The sequence below is a fragment of the Pongo abelii genome, chromosome 21 (genome assembly GCF_028885655.2).
Source record: "Pongo abelii isolate AG06213 chromosome 21, NHGRI_mPonAbe1-v2.0_pri, whole genome shotgun sequence".
Classification (NCBI taxonomy): Eukaryota; Metazoa; Chordata; class Mammalia; order Primates; family Hominidae; genus Pongo; species Pongo abelii.
The window spans coordinates 4,084,670-4,105,824 of NC_072006.2; the positions used below are offsets into that span (position 1 = coordinate 4,084,670).

At 40.8% G+C, this 21,155-nt stretch overlaps 1 protein-coding gene across 2 annotated transcripts in view; it reads right to left on the reverse strand.

Moving 5' to 3' along the window:
* Positions 1 to 240: 240 nt before the first annotated feature.
* The window catches only part of PAK5 (p21 (RAC1) activated kinase 5), a 301,165-nt gene continuing 280,250 nt past the window's right edge, over positions 241 to 21,155 (reverse strand). Inside the window, exons 8-11 of one of the 2 annotated variants that reach the window (XM_054541538.2) lie at positions 20,918 to 21,044; positions 7,519 to 7,644; positions 5,756 to 5,890; positions 241 to 2,793 (exon numbers count right to left, since the gene is read on the reverse strand). In XM_054541538.2, the coding sequence (XP_054397513.1) occupies positions 2,638 to 2,793; positions 5,756 to 5,890; positions 7,519 to 7,644; positions 20,918 to 21,044 (544 nt within the window). In that variant the 3' untranslated portion in view covers positions 241 to 2,637. 2 annotated transcript variants of the gene reach the window in all.

Genomic DNA, 21,155 nt, shown 5'->3' on the forward strand with positions numbered 1-21,155 from the left:
TCACTAATAAGTGGGAGTTGAACAATGAGAACACATGGACACAGGGAGGGGAACGTCACACACTGGGGCCTGTGAGGGGGTGGGTGGTTAGGGGAGAGATAACATTAGGAGAAATACCTAATGTAGGTGATGGGTTGATGGGTGCAGCAAACTACCACGAGACGTGTACACCTATGTAACAAAACTGCACGTTCTTCACATGTAACCCAGAACTTAAGGTATAATAATAAATAAATTAATTAATTTAAAAAAAGCCCTCAGATCAATTTTGCATCTTTGGAACAGGGAAGTAGAATGAGAGTCTTTAGCCCTGAACCTGGCTTTCCTTGAACTTGGCCTTCCAGAATTCAGTAATTTTTTTTTTCAGTAGTGGTATCGATATCACCATCTTACATTCTTTACAATCTCTAGGGATGGATATATTTGTCTTTAGGTCATGTCATCACAGTGTTACATACAACTTTGTACCAACTCGTTTGCAGTCCTCAAGATCACAAAGAAATCATTCTTGGTTACTCAATAAAATAAATTTGGGAGATCACTGTTTCCAATAACACAATGGGGAAAAGGCAAACATTTATTTTTATTTGCAAATGCAGTTTCTGCCAATAGTGCTCACAAAACCTTTGAAGCCACGGTAACTTTTGGTAAACTCAATGAATACTTTAAAAAATACCCAATGGTAAGAAAATTACAGAAAAATTTCCATTACATTGTCGAAAATGTTTGGAATCCAAAATCCACTATTTTCTGCAATAGTTTTTAATGTTTGTTCTGGTTTAAAAAAGATTTTCTTTTTCTTTTCTTTCTACTTCTACATAGTCCTGGTTAAATTAATACAATCTGTCTCATGAACATGTAGGACTGCCATTTTCCGGATTTAGATTGTTTTTATTCTCACATATTTATATTAATACTTTAATATTTTACATAAAACATTGATTTGCTGTGTTTTATGAAGCAAAATCATAGATCATATTTATGGAGGCATTTCCAGTTTGAAAGAAAACTGAAAATCTAATCAGTAGAAGGTTATTTTATGCCTTTTTTCCTTTTTAGCAATAATAGATAATTAGCAACCTATTAATTACAAAAATTCTTAATTATGCTTAGAGCAACCAGAGCGCTATCACAAATTTAAATTCATATTTGTTACAGTATGTGAAATAGTTAAGAAAGCCTCTGTTTTTCCAGTTTGGTAACAAATGGCTTTTGTCTGATGCATAATTAATAGAAACTAATGATGACTATGTAGCTCTTCCAGAGTTTTAAAGGCAAATCTATATTGGCCTACAGTTAACATGCAAATTCATCCAACAAGCAACACAAAATGTATTGTAGTAGTCATTCATTTTTATCAACATTCAAGAAGATCTAGACAGCAGCACGACTCTCCTATGTCGGAAACACATTATAACATGGGCATAACTGAAGTCAGATCATACCTGGTAAAATACCCTCTTGCTAATTCATCCTCTAGAGTCAATTCAGACTTCCAGCATGATACGTGAACAATAGCGATTAATACTGTGGTACAAAGGTAAATACAGACAAGAGTTTGGTGTGCTAGCATACAGAGTTTTAAAAATGGTGACAAATGAAACCAAACATCTTGCCCTGTTCTCTCCTCTCCCTTTGTGAGCCTGGAATTCTCATGGTCTCACTGAAACATTCTATTATGGGAACTGAGTCCAATGATCCTAGCACTGAAATTGCTCCCTGGGAGGGAAATTTGGCCACAAGGGAACATTGTACCCATTTGAGAAAGGGCACTGAGGAAAACTTTGTGGTGTGCAAAACAATGGTTTGCTACTAGAAGCGTTGATGGAAAAATGTGATTTTTAAAAATATTTAGCTTTATCCCAAGGAGTGGTATACTGTGGCTCAAATTTTATTTCATTATTTTTGGTTGGATTAATGAAACGTGCACACTATCACCATCACTCTTAATTCTTCTTCCATCAAATAAGACACTTGTTAGGATAAGAAAGATATTTTACTAAAGCTGACGGTGATTGAGAGTCATTCAGTATTCAAAGTTCCTAAAGAATCATTGGTTCTCTTAAAGGGATAAAAAAGTAGGAAAGGCTTTGTTCAAACTCCTGCTAGTAAACAAGTATTACTTCAACTGATACAATGGCTACATGACATCAAAGTACTATAAATTATCAAAACTATCGTACAGAAAAATTACAAATTCGTTGCAAAATACATTATACTGCTACCATTAAGAAAAAAGTGCTTTTTGTTTTCCTTTCTTTCTTTTTTTTTTTTTTTTTTGCCAGAAAAGTATTCTTTCAATATAGAAAATCCTACATGTTACCCTGCATGTAGCTAGGATATATCATAACGGAGTTTGTACTGAGTTCTTCTGATTTGCTGGATGAAGGGCTGAAAAATACAATAATGACTTATTAAAGCCGTGCTCCAAGTGACCACGCCAGCTGTCAGTGGAGAGATGCCTGTTTAAGACACAAGAAGATGCCCTGGTCTGTCGAACCCTGCCGGTCATCACACTGTCCCACCAATTGGCTGGTCTAGAATGCACAGGCCTTTTGCATGTTCTGTGTTTCCTTTTGTTCTCCTGAATTATTCTCATGTCCTCATCTAGCTTTGCCACCTACACGAATCCTCTGCTCAGTGATGCCTGTATTGTCTCATGAGGGGAACGATGCAAGACGGTGGACCTGCTAGTTTTAAGAATGGATGTCCGAGGAGTTCCTGGGCTGTTGCTCTCTGAGAGGGCTCCCTCACCAACATCAGGTCTAGGAATCCCCGGAGCACTGAAGAAACCTGTGAAAACACAGATACCAATCTGAGGACTAACACAGACACCTAACCCAGTCCCCAAAATGTTTTCCCCATTCATCCTATCAACAACTTCAAATTCCAGAAAGTTACCTTAAGGAGAAAGATGTTATGAAAGCAAAAGCATGTCTTGTCTTTGTTAACATTTCGTGTTTTCCTTACCTTTTTCAAGTTTGAAATAATAGGTGTAAATGACAGCTCAACTAAGAATGAAAACTTATTTACTAAATAAAATAACAGTGGCAATCACAGTGATGAGAGCAGCTATTACAAAATATTTAGTATGTGCAGGAGCTGGTCACACATGCTTGATGAAGCATAGTATAAACAGGGAGCCGTTTTATTTTTCTAACAACTGCAACCACACAGGCTCTGTGGAACCCCTTTCTTTAAGAGAAACAAGCTTCTGTAAGGATATCGAACGCATCTCATTTTTTTTTCTTTGAAGGTCTTGTAATTTTCTTTTTAAAGGTATATCTTACATTATGTATATATTTAGAGATGAGGTCTCACTATGTTGCCCAGGCTCAAACTCCTGTGCTCAAATGATCCTCCCACCTAAGCCTTCTGAGTAGCTGGGAGTACAAGCATGTGCCAGCATGCCCAGGTTCCGCTGCACAAATACTAAGAGTATGGCTCAATAGATTTTTACATACATTTACCCCTATTTACTTTCCACTCCTATCAAGATATAGAACTTTTCTACCACTCTAGGAAGCTACTTTTAGTTCTCCTTCCTGCCAACCCCTATCTCCCTGCAAAAGGTCACCACTATTTTAATTTATAGCATAACTTAGTTTTGCTTACTTTTGTACTTTATCAAAATGGAGTCATATATTTGATTTCTTCTCCATCTGGCTTCTTTCACTCAGTGTTGTATCCGTGAGATTCATCTCCAATGTGTGGCAAAAGTTATATCTTTTAAATTACTGGGTAGTATTCACTGTCCAATTATACCACACATTATCCATTTGGGAAACAACCTTGGACTGGTTTCCAGTTTTTTGAAACCATTAGGATTAAAGTTCTTCTTGTACATGGTTTTGAAGAACATTGGCACTCATTGGGCGTGAGACTACTTTCATATGATGCATTTTTAGTCACTTTTTTTTTTTTTTTGAGACATAGTCTCGCTGTGTCGCCCAGGCTGGAGTGCAGTGGTGCGATCTGGGCTCATTGCAAGCTCCGCCTCCCAGGTTCATGCTGTTCTTCTGCCTCAGCCCCCTGAGTAGCCTGAGTACAGGCACCTGCCACCATGCCAGCCTAATTTTTTGTATTTTTAGTAGAGATGGGGTTTCACTGTGTTAGCCAGGATGGTCTCGATCTCCTGACCTTGTGATCCACCCACCTCGGCCTTCCAGAGTGCTGGGATTACAGGCGTGAGCCACTGTGCCCAGCCACTTTTCATTATTTAGACTTAGTCCAATCCAGTAAAAATTTCAATCTCTTTTTTTTTTGTTCATGTTTTTGTAGGTCCACACAACCTATATGAGTGATTCCACTGGGGCTCTTCCCTAAGATTTAGGGGTGAGGAAGGAGGAGATATTACCATCACAAACAATTCTCCTCCAAAAGGCAGCCACACACTCTCTTTTATTGTCATAAAATAGGAAGAGAGGTGTGTATGGGGCCAGTGTTTATAGTAGTAGTCCTGCAGAAATGATCCTCTGAGCAAGTCCTGTGGAAATCTGGCAGCTCCTACAGTGGTGATTCTTGGATGAAGCATCATTATTTTCTGAGCTCATCCTAATTGTCAATCCTTGGAAAACAGGAAAGACCCCACTCGGTCTCTTACATGCATTATATTAACCATGACCTTCATCGCCCTGTACAATCTAGCTCCTGCACACCTCTCCGACAAGGCCTACCTTTTTCCCCTTTCTGACTTTACTCCAGCAACATAAGCCTTCTTTCTTGGCTTAAGGGCTTTCCACTTTATGTTCCCCCTGCCTGGGACCTTTTTCTCCAAGATCTTTGCATGGCTTGTACCTTCTTCCTATTCAGGTCCCAGCTCGGTTGATCACTCCCTAGAAAGGGCTTCCTTCACTCTTCAGCTTAAATCAGTGATAGGGTTTGGCTCTCTGTCCCCACCCAAATCTCACCTCAAACTGTAATCCTTACATGTCAAGGGAGGGACTTGGTGGAAGGTAATTGGGTCATGGGGCAGTTTCCCCCATGCTATTCTCAAGATAGTGAGGGAATTATCATGAGAGCTGATAGTTTTATAAGTGTCTGGCATTTCCCCTGTGCTCTCTCTCTCTTTCCTGCCACCATGTAAGACATGCCTTTCTTCCCCTTCACCTTCTGCCATGATTGAAAGTATCCTGAGGCCTCTCCAGGCATGTGGAACTGTGAGTTAATTAAACCTCTTTTATTTGTAAATTACTCAGTCTTGGGTATTTCTTTACAGTAGTGTAAAAACAGACTCATACAACCGGCTTGCAATCCCTTCTCCTGCACACTCCATCACATCACAGTATGTTTTTCTTTCATAGTATGTACCACACTCTGAAATTATTTTATTTGTTTGTTTATGGTTTATTATCTGTTTCCCCAACTAGAATGCAGAGTCTAGACCCCAGAGTCAGAAAATCTGGGGTCATGCACGGTGACATCCCAAGCTATTAGATGTCCCCAGCATGTAATAGATGCTGAATGAATGAGTATGGCATAGAGCACCTGATTTACTCTTCTAACCAACCCTTTGGGATACAGGCCAATCATAACCCATTTTACAGATGAAGAACTTTGGCATAGGAAAGGCTGAGTCACTCGCCCAGTAAACGAATAGAAGAACAGAGATTCAAACCTAAGTGACTATTTCCAAAGTCCATGCCCATAAACCAGGATCTTCCTGCTGGATGTGGTAAGCCAGTCTTAAAAACCAGAGAGATATGGGAAAATCCAAAAACTATTCTGAACTTCAGCAACAGCTGCTGCTTCTCACCTTGTGTAGGTCCTTCACTCTTGGAGGTAAACTGTCCCGGATCCTCCGCATCGCCTGGAGGGGAGGCTCGTTGAAGTAGGGGGGCTCGCCATCGATCATTTCTATCACCATGATCCCGAGGGACCAGATGTCCACCTGTTAGGCACACCCCACTGGTTATCTCAGGCAAGGAGAACATTCTGAAATGTCAAATGTGTCCACAGAACCTCATATTCATTCACAAATGAATATGGTACTTGTAACCTCTCAACATTTACAATACAGATTTATAGGCTAAACTGCTGGGTTACTGAGTTTTTGCTAACAATCTTTGCCTTTTATGGACAACTTCTGTGAGGGTTCCACCCATCAGACATAAATGAATATTTTAATATTCTGAAGTTTAGTGCTTTAATTTTTATTCTGTAAACTTTGGTAGTTAACTGTCTATCAGGGCAGATGAGAAAATCATCCAGTTTAATGCTATGAAAATGGAGAAGAAAGTTGTATTTAAACCGTAAGCAAATAAGAAAGTTTTGACATATTTGTAACAAACTGCAAAGGGCTACCTTGCAGGATGCAGAATATATTCTGATTCTTTTATTAATTTGCTTTTAAAAATAGCTCTTTTCTCCTCTACTTTGGGATTTCTTTCCCCTGCCTTTTATTATCATTTCAAAACAGCATGCACAAAACCTCGCTTTACAAAAGCATTTTCAGGGATTGGAGAAAAGAAAAGGAAGAGATGACAAGCAATTAGTAAAGAATGGGAAGTTGAGACAATGAGGAGCCATCACTGTGCTATAAACTCCCAGTCCCACTCACTGCCCTGTTAGGGCCTCATTATACCTCTTATCTGATGAATGTATTGCTATTATTACCCCTTGCAGTGACCTTCACGGAGAATTTATCTCTCAGAACCACAGTGAGAAAAATGAGTTGAGGACTCATCCAAGGTTAAGCAAACAAAAGAAAGAGAAAGATTCCGCCTTAACTTATGCTGATGTCCTTAGCTCACTGCCATGTCTTCTCATGCTTCTCTTCTCACCATCCACACCATAAAGTGTGGAAACACTATGCCTAGCTGAAACATACCCCTTGGCTTCCACCTGTATGTAACCTTATGTGCCTCTAAGCTTCCAACCATGCTATAACCTCCCAAGAAGGCCCTTCCTCTACTCCTCTGGCCCTGCATTTTCACATTTCCAGGCCCTACCCCTTAAAAGATTATGAGTGATTGTTTTCATTCCAGTGGAAACAGAAATTGTGCCATGTTTTTTACTATGCTTCACATATTATTTTTTTCCTATGAGAAAACACTGTGTAGGTGCTTCACCGTGAGATGTAAACTGTTTTGAAAACAGTGGCTCATTTAAATACCACCTCTATTTTGTGGCAGTTTCTTTGATCCTCTTTCCTTTCTCTGAATTCTCATGCCTGCTCATCTGCATGTCTCCAGCCACTTTGCAAGTTGCACTGCCTATTGCTTTGTGTGTGTGCCTTCTACTGAGAGTGGGATCAGAGTTGGAGTGACTTTCCCACAGTGTCCCCTGCAGGACTGCAATAAACAGCACTTGGATAAATACTGCAGTGATCTGCCCCAGGTGTGGTCAGGCTCCCACCTGCCACAGCCTACCTACTCTGTGCCTCATCTAGTGAGTGGGGATCAAATGTGGAGTTAAAAGTCATTGCCCCCATCTCCTGTGGTCACCAACTATCTCAGAACCAATGGGTCCCTGAGCCTGTCCCCAGTCCTGCCACGCCTATGACTGTGACCCCCTTACCTCTGTCCCATAAGGTAGCCTAGAAATCACCTCAGGGGCCATCCAGTAGGGAGTGCCAACCAATGATTTCCTCTTCGGCACCTCTTTGGAAACTTGAGCACAGAAACCAAAATCAGACAACTTTATCTGAAAAGGAAAGGAATGCAACAAACTAGCAATTTTAAAACAATGTCTGCTAGACATGAAAATACAAACATAGAGAGTTTCAAATTTAAAACAAAACAGTCTGATCAACAGGCCTTGGACATATCAGAGGAGGGACTGTCAGACCCTTGTATTGGAAAGACATGGTCCATTTTAATGGAGAAATTTCTCCCGGGCCCACCAGGATCAACTTCCAAATGTCTCAACTCCTGCTGCTTATATTACTTCTATAAAATGATGAAACAACAACAAAAAATCTTTACAAATTAAATACACCACAAACAACAAATTTGTTAACATCCCAAGCCCACAAGTTTAATGTCATGTAACAGGTGATGCTTTCATATACGTAAGTTGCTATTCTTAATGTGAATTTTGAACAAACTGATGTAATTTAGGTTCTTTTGAGTTGAGCACATTTAGATTTCTATGTACCATGAGGCGAATCGAAGAACCATCTCTTTTCTATATTTGAAATATTGCAAGGCCTTTGCTTATCCAGGATGTGGAAATGTCACTTTTAGTACTGGATACTCTTCCCTTTTTGGTTTGCTCCTTTGTCCATGACAGCTGAAGCTACCGACATGAACATCAATGCAAGTGGAAACACAGGCATAGAACATGGGTGTCGGCACTTGGTTGTCAGGGGTTTAAGGTGGTCATCCTACGGGCTCAGTGTATATACATGTTATTTACCTTAAATATCATCAAGGAGGAAAAAAACTTGGAAATTTCTTTCCTAGAGCTCATGTACTCTTAAGAACATACTACACCCTGGGTGTTAGGCACCCTGCTGGTTTATGAATTCTAGATGACCAGGATTCAGTTTATTTCTGGAAGCCATAATTTCTAGTCATGATGACCTGGTCTGAACTTCAAACAGCCTTATGAAAGTGACATCAAACAGCCACTTAGAGTTGTTGGTGACAGTAGAACACAAAAGAAAACAATGGTTCAGAATGACCACTTGAAGTTAAAAAATTTTTAAAGATCAATAGTACAGTCTCCAAGGTATGAATTCTCTCTTAATTCTCTTCACACCTCTCCGAACTTCCTCTTCCAACCTTTTTTTCTGGCTCTACCTCTGCCGCCCGCCTCTTAAATATTGGGGTTCCCTAGGGTTCTGGTTTCGTCTCTCACATCTTCTCTTCTTAGATTCTCTTACTGGATACTGTTTTTCTTTCTATGCTTAGTTCAGACCTCGCTCCTCCATTCAAAACCTGTATTTCCAACTAGTGTATATTTCTAAATGGATGACCACAAGCACTTCCAAACTCAGCATCCCTTTCTCTGCTCCAAAAGCTGACCCCTTTTCTACCAGTCCTGTTCTAGTGAATGACACCAACATCCACCAGCATCAATCCACGAAAATCATCCTTGACTCTTGTCTCTATCTCATCCCAAGTCTTCCTGGCTAGAGTTAAAAAAAAAAAAACTATCTCCATGGCTTCAACACCCACAATAGTGCTTGGCCCATGATAGGTTTTCAAAATCAAAATTGTTGCACGAATTGGTGAGCCTCAATCATAAGAAGTGAAAGAGGCCTCTGAGAATGAAGAACAAGTGCATTAATATATGATAAAGATCAGGATTCAGCAGGGAGGTCTGACCCAGAGACAAGATTCCCCTTGCCACACATGTTATTATGGTAATTTCCAAACATATAGCAAAGCTGAAAGAATTATAGAGTGAACATCCCTATATGCATGAGTAGATTCTCTAATTATTAATGTTTTGCTGTGTGGGCTTTATCACACACCTATCTCTCTATCCATCCATCTATTCATCCAATTTTTGATGCATTTCAAACTAAATTGCTGACAGCAGTACACCTCACTCTTAATTTAGCATTAACTGGAGTTCAATGCGTTTTTTTTAACCGTTTAAAAATTTACATAGCGTGAAATATACACACTTTAGGTTTATCATGTGATGAGTTTTGACCTCCCAGTACTATCAAGATCTGGGCATTGCCATCGCTAGGGTACGGATGAAAGGGTCCTTGGCATATGAGTGGTAGTCAAACCCTTGAAGGGCCATAGCATGAGAAAAGAAGATGGTCAAATATGAAATACTGGGCACCTAGGGTGATTGAAATTGAAGCATTACTGGAGACTGAAGAGAAAGACATCAAGAAATCAGAGAAACAATGGAGAAGAAATTGAGAAAGTCAAGGTGGGGATAGCAGCAGCTAGGACACAACAGGGAGATGAAACCAGGTAAGAACTGAGAGTTGCTGTTGTGCTCGGCAATGAGGGCATCCCTAGTAGCCTCTAGTTTCAGGTTGAGTCAGTGGTGGAATCCAGAGAGCAGCCAGGTAGATTTCAGTCAGAGTGCTTTTCAAGAAATGAGATGTATTTGAATACAGATAGAAGAAATCCAGCATTTACAAATGTGGTGAATATGATAATGATGACAATGATAATTATTACTATTCTCTATAGTGGGTTGAATGTCTCCCAGAATTCACATCCATCCAAACCACAGAATGTGATCTTATTTGAAAGAGTCTTTGCAGGTCTAATTAGTGAAGGTGAGGTCATACTGGATTGGGGACAGGCCCTAAATCGCATGACTGATATAAAAATAGGAGAGGACACACAGACACATAGATAAGAAGACCACGTGAAGGCAAAGCAGAGACTGGAGGGATGAGTTTACAAGCCAAGCAACACCGAGGATTGCCACAACCACCAGAAACCAGGAGAAACGTATATAAAACTTCTCCCTCAGAGCTTCCAGAAGGAATCAACACTGCCAAAATCTTGATTTTGGACCTCTGGACTCTTGAACCATGAGAATACATTTCATGCAGAGAGAAGAAAATGCCACTCAATTGGTAGCAATTTGTTACAGCAGTCCTAGGAAATGAATACACTCACTGAGCTCTTACTACCTGCCAGGTAACACTATAAACACTTTACATGTATTATCTCATTTGACTGCTCCCAAGAAACTAACGAGGTAGGAAATATTATTATCTCCATCTTACAGAGAAGTAAGCCAAAACACAGAAGTGGTTAGGCCACTTTGCCGAGGATACAGAGCTAGTAACTGGAAGAGCCAGGATTCGGGAATTTAACCACCACTCTGCTGCTCTGAAGAGCAAAGTTACAGGCTGAAAGAAGGGAGTTCCCAGAGTGGTAGATGTTGAAGAAAGAGGAGAGAGTGAGGGTAACTGATGATAGGGTTTTTAAAGCATCCCTTCAGGAGGGATGGGATGGGATCCAGGGTCTTGCTACTTAAAGCATCATCTTCATCAATAGCAGCAGCAGCAGTGTCACCTGGGAGCTTGTTAGATTTTCAGAACCTCAGGCCCCACCCCAGACCTACTAAAGTCACAGTTTCCACTTTAACAAGAGCCACAGGCCATTGGTGTACACATTATAGCTTGAATCATAGGAGATCACAGTTCAGTCAAGAAACAGAACAGGAAGGAGGTCACATGAACAGGTGGGGATGAAGGGGCATTTGTTTGCACAGAGTCTGATCTCTTTAGCATTCTGACAAAAGCCTTAACATTTTCACCACACCCCATCTTCCTACTGCTGACGTAAACACACTAGAGTCCACCTGAATGGGTTTTAAAGCCCTCTGTAATCTGGTGCCTTTTCATGTAGCCAATCTTATTCCTCATGGCTTTCTGCACACACTAAAACCATTCTTAGGGACCAGGGCTGTTCCTAGAATGTAGGAATTCCAGTGCTAAAACCCAGAAAGTTCTGGGCAAATCAGAAAGAGGTGGTTATCTTATGGTCCACCCCCAACTCTAAGTTTTTTTGATGATTTTTCTTGCATATTCAACTCTCAGGCATACATCAAGGGCTTTATCAAATCTAACATTCTCCAGAATTCTCAGGAGCCCATGTTGATCACTCTCTTTTCCAAATTCAGAGAATTTGGCATGCACTCAATCCTGAACTATTTTCTGGTGCTGATTTTCCGTCTCTAGCTAGAGATGACATTCCTTGGGGACAACAACTCTGCTTTCTGATTGCAGAGCCTTACTGTGTTCCTTAAGAGTTGGGCAAACAAACAGTAGAAACTTAGAAAACAAATGCTACTAGATTTATTTTATATTGACACACATACATAATAGTATATCAGGTGACAGAAGACACATTGAAGCTCTTTCTGAAAACATCTGAAGCATACTGAAGATAGCTGTTGCTAGAATCAAAGTTGGAACACAGATGAAATGAAAATAACATTTTGGAAATTATTAATGTGATTTTTTTCATGTCCTTGTTCATGATATTCTCACTAATTGGCTTAAGGCCAGTGATTTGGACCAGTGGTGGTATGATTTGAATTGGAAGGGATTAGATTATTCCCAAAGAAATGCTAGAGAAGCTGGTTTAGTAGAGAGGGGATATTCACAATTTCTTATCAAGAATCAACCCCCAGAAGACTCAGATCACAGAATTTCACATGTAGTATGAAAAAGAGGGCCTTGTAGTTGTGATACCTGGTCCATAATTCATGGTGCCCTATTATAAGAGGAGTCAATAATGCACAGAAGTAAAAATCCTACAGTCCACCCCTTGTAGTCTGGGATAATTTGCAGAAGGAGAGAAAGAGGAGTGATGTTGACTATGTCAGGTCCCGACGTCCTTATGATATATCACTTTTCTTCACTCCAAGCAGATGGTGGTGGGCTTTGGAAATATCTGTGTTGTGTACATCCCCATACAAATAAGGGAGAGGAGAAGCCCCACAAGCATGTGTTCAGAGGTAATATTTAAAATAGTCAATAACCAGATTAACGTAGGCCAATTGGAACCTAGATAGAAAGTCAAGCAAAGTCCTAGAGTTACCCAGGGAAGGATTACCATTTTTAATGAGGTGAGGAGGGTCTTGGAAGGGGCTGGAGTGATGGAGGATAGCCTAAGGACTTAAAGCAGTGGCTGTCAACCAACCAGCATGAAAATCTTGCAATATTTTAAAAACGGGTGTAGACATGCTGGTAAAACTGACTGAACACCAGCCTTGGCCATACCCCATGTGAAAGGAAAATAAAAACCCAGGACCCCAATTCACTCTTCCAAGAGGAAAAATTGAACTAAACGCTGAGTCCTGCAAGAAGCTACCTTCTGTTTTGTTCCTAATTAGACAGCTACAGGTCATAGGTAAATATCTCCACAGGTAGTGACTCTATGTTCATATTATATTTTGTAAAGTGCCTATTTGCTGAGCATGAGATCAATACATAATTGACAGTTCTCCTACCTGCTCCTTTTCTCTTGCAACAAGTGGATGACCATACCCTCCCTCTTTCCCCTCCAGCTCACTTTTCCCCTTTCCCTCAAACTCTTCTTTGGAGAAAGGCACAGACCACAGACAGTTTCTATGAATCCATGTTTTTTTTCCTTCTTCTCCTGGACATGTCCTTAACCTTGGCAAAATAAACTTCTAAATTGATTGGCACCTGTCTCAGATACTGTTTCGTTTTATACCAGCATGTAAAATGTACTCCATGGAGACATGGCGCAATAGTGTGGGTGGAAGTGAGCTTGTGGCAATGCTACTGTCTTCCATGGCCTGTGTGGGATGTTCAGGGGTTCAGAAGTTCCTCCAAATCTCAGTGAGGGAAAGGGGAAGGGTCTGGCACAAGCCTGTGGTTGGGACAAGGAGGCAGTCTGTAGGGCACCTTTCAGCCCGTGAGTGAAGAGGCTGCAACTGTGACGTACAGCAGAGGTGAGCACCTGGACAGCCCAGCCACCGATAGGACCAGTCAATCCTGCTGCCTGGTCACCAGTCCAGGTAGCAGGAGAGTCCAATGACAGCAAGGCAGGGAGGAGAAAGGAACAAGAAGATGCTTCTTATCTCCTTCACCCTGAGGTCCCAAGAGCCATGCTTGTCTTTCCTCCCACACTCCATCTTGGGAATAAGTGAAGGTGGAGAGGAGAGGAGGGAGTAGGTGGTGGTTAAATCTGAAAGACTGAGTTTATAAAGGTATCATTTATACCTCATAATAATGTAGTTGAACTTTGATAGACAATGTTCAAATCATTCAAGCCAACTAAATTTAATGCATTGAATTAAAATAGATATTTTAAAAAAGAATCTAGCCAGTAGGACTCCGTGAAGAAGTCTGGGTTAGTTTTAGGAAGCATAGAAACCATAATTGTGGGGGGGGGTGTGTGTGTGTGTATTTCCAAAACTAGGGTGTAAGTAAATTTGCAACCCCAATATACAGACAGTAGAGGAGGAACAAACGTTCCAGTTTTGTTTGCCTATAAATTTAAGAAACCTGAATGGTTAAGGAGGTGAATGTATCAGCATTTTGCTATTGGCAGTTTTAAATTTCAGTATCTCTAGTGTGGGTTTCTCTTTGCTGGCATGAAAAATAACCAAACCCCTCAAAATCTGGCATTCTAATAACCATCTCCCCGACAAAATGTGAGATGAGCAATTGAAACTTGACACTTGGAAGTGAGGCCTGTTCTGCTGCTATAGGAGTATAAGTGCTTTTGCATGATTCTTTACTCATCCAAGTACATAAAAGGGACAATTTTCTAAAAGAATATAATTGCACACAACATTTGTCCAAATAAATCTGCAAGTAGATAATGAGAACTCAAGTAATGAGTACAATAAAGCACTGCAGGCAGATCTCAAAAGCAAATCACATAGACCCTAAGCTGAGCCTTACTTTGGGTGGAATTGTGCAACTGGGCTGCTTAGGAAACCACCTTTGTCTCACTAATGCAGTCAGGCTAAGAGAACTACCGCTAGTATGTTGTCCGCCCCCTAAAAGGAGAAAATGTAGCTTGTTACACAAGGACCACACAAGGAACTTTAGTTTAGAGCTCAGACAAAGCTGTTATTTGAACATGAGATCCTATCCATCTCTCATGTGTCCTGGCCAGCAATCAGGGTTCCCACAAAAGAATGGTGGAGGGTTGGGGGATAGTGAGGGTGGGCAAAAGAGAGTCTATCCACAGGGCAGCTACAGGTTTAAAGATAGAATGTAAAAACCCTTGCTCTGTAAACTGCGTGCACTCTAAAGAATTGTGTGTCTGCTCTAGGGTCTTGGCTAATGCAAAAGGGGGCTGCTTGTGTGCCTGGTTTCTGGGTGCTTCCTTGTAAGGCAATGGCACTCAGTGTACAATGTATGTAGCATCAGCCTCACCTGAGAGCCTGTTAGAAATGCAGCTTCCTGGGTACCACGTAGCCTGAGTGAACCAGAATCTCTGGGGGCCCAAGAATCTGTTTCTTGTCAAGCTTTCCAGTGGGTTCTGATGCTCAGTAAAGTTTGAGAACGTTATGGAAAAAGCAGATAACAGTGGCCAGAAAAAGAAGTCTTCAGGCATAAAGATGCAGATGGTGGCATTTGGAGGTGAAGCTAATGATCACTGAAATAGGAAGTTGCAGGAAGATCTGGGCAGGGCACCAACGGCATTTGCTATGGTACAACTCACCCTCCTTATATCACTTCTCTTATCACGATGTGTGAATCCAGGCACAGTGTTGCCAGACCCTTTGATTTTTCAAGGAAGACAGGAATCTGAAATTTTATATGACATCTTCCAAGTTTTGATTTGTGGCAATCAACTTATAGTAAAAAGAAAAAGAGATCACAAAGACCACTTGTGTGTGTCTCTTTTCCATGAACTTATTGGACTTAGTAGGTCATGGGTTTGAATTCTGGCCAATGAATTTGTCAAAGGTCAGTCACTCGCTGCTTACTGGCCCCTAAGTAATTCATTTATCAAATGTTGGCCCTAGGCCAAGGAAAGGTCGTGGTGATTCTACACAACACTTAATTATAAGGGCAGAGGAAATGCTTTCTGACTTAGCATCTACCTTGTCCCTGGTATACTCTGACGGTTTTACACACATTACATTATTAATTCCTAAGCCACTTTATGAGATACTATTTATTTTCCTCTTTCAAATCCCAAACACAACATTCTCACTTCTTAACACAAATTAGTGACTCGTTAGATATTACTTATGCCATAGATAAGAATTGAATGATTTACTTTTAGTTGATAAAAGATAATTTGTCGGGAGGGATAGCATTAGGAGATACACCTAATGCTAAATGGCGAGTTAATGGGTGCAGCACACCAGCATGGCACATGTATACATATGTAACTAACCTGCACATTGTGCACATGTACCCTAAAACTTAAAGTATAATGAAAAAAAAATCCTGCTCTCCTGAGGCTGAGTAGTCTCAGACAGACTCCGGGAACCTAATTTTTTACAAGTTAAAAAAAAAAAAAAAGATAATTTGTCTAGTCTTGTGAGAGGACAGAAAGTATTCATTCTTTTAAACCTGAGCAATTCTCAGTCATTTTTCCTAACTTCTTTACAACATTTTTTAAATTTTTTAGTTTTTGTTTTTGGAGACAGGATCTCACTTTATCACACAGGCTGGAGTGTAGTGGTATGATCTTGGCTCACTGCAGCCTTAAACTCTAGGGCCCAAGCAACCCTCCTGCCTCAACCTCCAGGGTAGCTAGGATTACAGACAAATGCCACCACATCCAGCTAATTTTTTAGTTTTCTTGTAGAGATGAGATGGGACTTCAGTATGTTTCCCAGGTTGGTCTTGAACTACTGGGCTCAAGCAATCCTCTTGTCTCAGCCTCCCAAAGTGCTGGGATTACAGATGTAAGTCACCACGCCCAGCCAACTTTTTAATTTTTAAATAATGATAAAACCACAGGAAGTTGCAATGTGCACCCATCTCTCCCTAGTATTAGCATCTTACACAGCTACAGTACAATATCAACACCCATAAATTGATTAGGTCCAATTTATAGAACTTATTCAAATTTCATCAGTTACAAATGAACTTATTGTGTGTGTAGTGTACATAAGTATACTCTGAAATTTTATCACGTGTTGCCAACTAGTCATCTAACCAAGGGAAGGCTAGTTACCCGATGAGTTACTATGGTGGGCAACTAGAGCTTGATCCTGCTGAGGAAGTCTGGGAGACTGTGTAGGACAGTGCAAAAGTCATTGTGGTTTTTGCCACTAAAAGTAATGGCAATAACTTTTGCACCAACCTACTATAACCACCACCAAAATCAAGATACCCAACTGTACCATCAGCACACTACTTCCTGGTGCTATTCTTTATAGACACATTCCCACAACCCCAAACCTCTGCCAACCACTCATCTGCTGTGCATTTCTGTAATTATGTTATTTCATGAATGTATGTGTGTATATACATATATATATATATATATATATATATATGGAATCATATAATGTGCATGCTTTTGAGATTGGTGTTTTCTCACCCAGTATAATTTCCCTGAGGTCCATCCAAGTTCTTGTGTGTATCAACTGTTTATTTTTATTGTTGAGTGGTATTCCATGATATGGATACATTAATACTATTTGTTCAATCATTTGCTCTTTGAAGGACATTTAGGTAGTTTCCACTTTGGAGCTATTATAAAGAAAACTGCTATAAACATTTGTGTACATGTTTTTTATGGGAAAATAAGTTTCCATTTCTCTGGATAAATGCCTCAGAGTACAAGTGCTGGTCGTATGGTAAGTCCATTTTTAATTTTGAAAAAGAACTGCCAAAGTATTTTCCTGAGTGGCTGTGCCACTTTAAATTCCTATGAGCAGTGTATGAATAAGTGTTGTTATCACTATTTTTCATTTTAGTCATTCTTATATGTGTGCAGTGATAGCTTATTGTAGTTTTAATGTGCATTTCTCAAAGGCTAATGATGTTGAACATCTTCAAACAGAAAAAGAACCCAATATATCTTGTGTGGCAGGCAGTATTTTCCAAAAATGCCAACAATAACTTTGCCCATCCCATGAGCTCTTCTTACAATATGACTTAATTTTTCTCACACTGAGGAGGACTCTGTACCCCTGCCCCCTGAATCTGGAAGGGCTTGTGACCATGGTGAAAGTAATGCTATGTGATTCTGAGGCTAGGTTATAAAAATGCATGCACTTCCTCCTCATTTTCTTGGGACACACTCTTGGAACCCAGCTGCCATGCCATAAGGAAGCTCAAGCCACTTGGGGAGGCCATGTATTTTGTAGGTGTTCTGGTGGCAGCTCCAGTTAGCTTGCCTGGACTGACTACCTGACATGTGAGTGAGGATGACTTCCAGATAACTCTGGCCCCAGGCATTATCTAACCACAAGTCAGAGCAGCACTGTTTTGCTGAGTTTAGCCAATCCTTGGATCTATAAGAGACAATACTAAAATGACTGTTGACTTAAGACTGTAAATGTTGAGATGCTTCGTTATAACAGCAATAGATAATTGAAAAAGTCTTCTCCACTATATAATGTTGTACACTAATAGACTCATATAAAAACACACTCTAAGCCTTTTCTTGGAGTAGCCACACTCCATTTCTGCTCTCTTTTAAAATAAAAGTTTCCTTTTCCTATAGATGCTGGAGAAACCACTGGAGTCAATATGATGCAGTCTTTGGAACATGAATGAGTAAACTCTGGACAAAATGGCCAAGAGGCACAAGATCCACTCAATATGCTGTTGCTTCCTCTGCCTGGAATGCTCCTGTTTCTGGCAGCCACAGGGTCCAGTCCCCCATGTCTCTGCTGTAACACCATCACATCAGAGGGATCTTCTGACCAGCCTCCATAAGACAGCCCCGATCGCTTCCATCACTCCCCATTCTCCTTACTATGCCTAAATTAATCCTAGGAAACAGTACTTATCTCACCCTGTTTGGTGGGGATTTTGTTTATTTATCTATTTGTTTATTATCACATTCCCAGCCCCCAAATAAGCTTACTAGAGGAACTGATTTTGCTTTGTTCATCCCTAGGATTTAGAACTGTCTGTTACACATAGTAGACACTCAGCAAATATTCAGTAAATGAACGAGAGAACAAACCAATAAGGACTAAAAGCACCTACAATGTGTCTATTTATGTGAGCTCTTTGCGGGGTGCACAGGGATGCAGGAGGTGTTTGAGACAAAGGTTCTGCTCTTGAGAATGACAACTAAATGATTTAAAAAGTCTTGCACATTGAGGGGAGGGGAGATCTTTAAGTAATTTGATTAAACAATGACTTCTTATCTTAGTCTCATTTCTGATTTTGATACTGGATATGATCTTACAGCAAGGAAGCCTGTACCATAAATTTCTAGAAACAGGGAGAGAAAGTCTGGCTTGAAATTGCTCTGCTAGACCATTTAATGCTTCGCAAATTGCATTCTGACACCATGGAGCCTTGTGTAGGTGCTTTCCGGAGTCAGGCCAGGGAGGATTCTTGATCTTTTCTCATAGCTGCCCCACTCATACGGGAGATTGAGAAAAAATGCATACACAGTCTTCTTCTACCTGTATCCACATCCCTTTGCAGTGTGACTTTGCATCTTCTCCTATCAAGAGGCAGAGTTTATATCCGTACTCCTTGAGTCTGGTCTTGGATATTTAGTGAATATAATATAAGACCAGGATTTGAAAGGGCCTACACATCAGGGCTTGCCTCCTTTGGTGCTCTTGGGAACTTTGCCACAGGTACCATGTGAATAAGTCCAGGTGACTCTGGGAGATGAGTGATACTCGGCCCTGTTACCTGCACTGTCCCTGCTGAGAGCCAGCTGACTGCCAAGCAAATGAGTAAGGCCGTCACCATAGGCTGATCACAACTGCAAGGGAGAGCTCAGCTGATGTCACACGATGCAGAGATGAGCTGGTACAGAGATGAGTTGTCCCAGAGGAGTCAGCCCAAATACTGGCTCAGAGATATGTCAGCAAATAAATGGTGGTTGTTTTAAGCCACTAACTGTTGAGTGGATGTAGCAAAACCTGACTGATACATGCTACTGTACCGTTCTTTCTTAAGAGAAGCAATGCAATGGTTAAAGCAATGCAAAAAGCAGGACTTAAAACTCCTCATTAAACACATTCCCAAGTTTGCAAATTGTGTATACATGTACATGGAAATACGGGAAAAATCGGTAATGGGATTAGGAGTGATCTTTGTCTTATCCTCTATACTTTTCTGAGTTTACTACATTTTCTACAATAATATTTACAATCTTTTTAAAACAACAAGAAAGAAAAGCCAAAGTGCTTGGACAGTTTCTTCTGGCTGCCCTCTGATAATTCCTGGGCAATTTCTGATATGACATGAACATGTTCCATATGGCAGGGGTTGCAGGTGTAAAAGATAGGAACATCAAGGGAATGGTTGGCTCCATTCATGCCAGGGCCATTGCCTCTGGTGGGAGTTTCAGGGGGCTCAAGAGAGCCTAATGGTATAGAGCTATGCTTTGAAACTCTTCCATTTAACTAAGCCTTCCTTGGAATGTCAACTGGTTATTTCCTTGGCTGTTATATTCCATGCTCTGTGCCCTGGTGTGGCTGATGAGTTTCAGCAGAATCCCTTGCACAGGTTGCAGTGATGTGAAATACAGAAATCTGGGCCTAGAGGTTTGCCAGTGTGATAAATATCCTCTGTTTGTGCTACTGGATCCATTTTCCTCCCTTCTCCAAGCCTTAGGAAACCATCCTATATTGACTGCATTTTGGCTCCTAGCTGATTTCAGCTAGTAGGGAGCACCAGTAGGAAACTAGGAGGAAGAAGAGTGAGGTTGGAGGATTTATTCTCTCAGCTCTCATCCCGCAGGTTCACCTTGGTTTGGCTTCTACCAAAGATCAGAGCACCCGCCAGGCAGCCCCGAAATCTACAGCAATCTCCATTTCCAGATTCTAGTAGCCAGGACCTCACCTCACCGCTTCAGGCATGGGGCAGTAGGAGTAATATTCCTTTCTAAAGTACTGCACTATCCTCATACACTATTCCTTATGATTTTTCTACATTTGCCTACGCTTTTGTAAACTGTCCTTCATTACACCATCCTCAAATTACCCAAGTGGAGTTGATCTTCTGTTACCTGAAAGGGCTCTGGAAGGTACTGTGGACACATGTATTCATGTGAATAGGCTGGATGCACCCCTAGAAGAGTCAGCTCTTCTCCTCCAACAAAAACGGATGTGGCAGAAAAGGAAAAGAAATAGCCATAGTTTCTATTACTTCCTATACTCATTGTTAAGGAGGCAAATTATCCATCAAAGTCAGGCAATTCTGACTAACAAGGTGACACAGAGGAAGGGATGGTAATTTCTTTTTTGTAAGCCTTCTGGGAAGAAAAGTGGGTGACTTGTGACTAAGAAAAATTAGAGTTATAAAAAAGTGTTTCTAAAAGAATTATGCCCATGACAGATAGAGTGACAAGAAAAACTATGAAGGGGCCAAACATGAACATCTTACCCGGCCATCGCTTGTCAGGAGGATGGAGTCACTTTTTATGTCCCTGTGAATCACTCCTTGGTTATGAAGGTAGGAGAGAGCTCTCAGAACTGACAGGCAGACAGTAGCTATCTGTTCTTCATTCATTCTGGAAAGGAAATAACATTTAAGGAACAAGACAGGTTTAAGAACATCTTTGAAATGCTCAAGAGAGGCAGCTCCCTTGTGCTTTGGTGAAACAGTCCACGTGCTCCAGCCC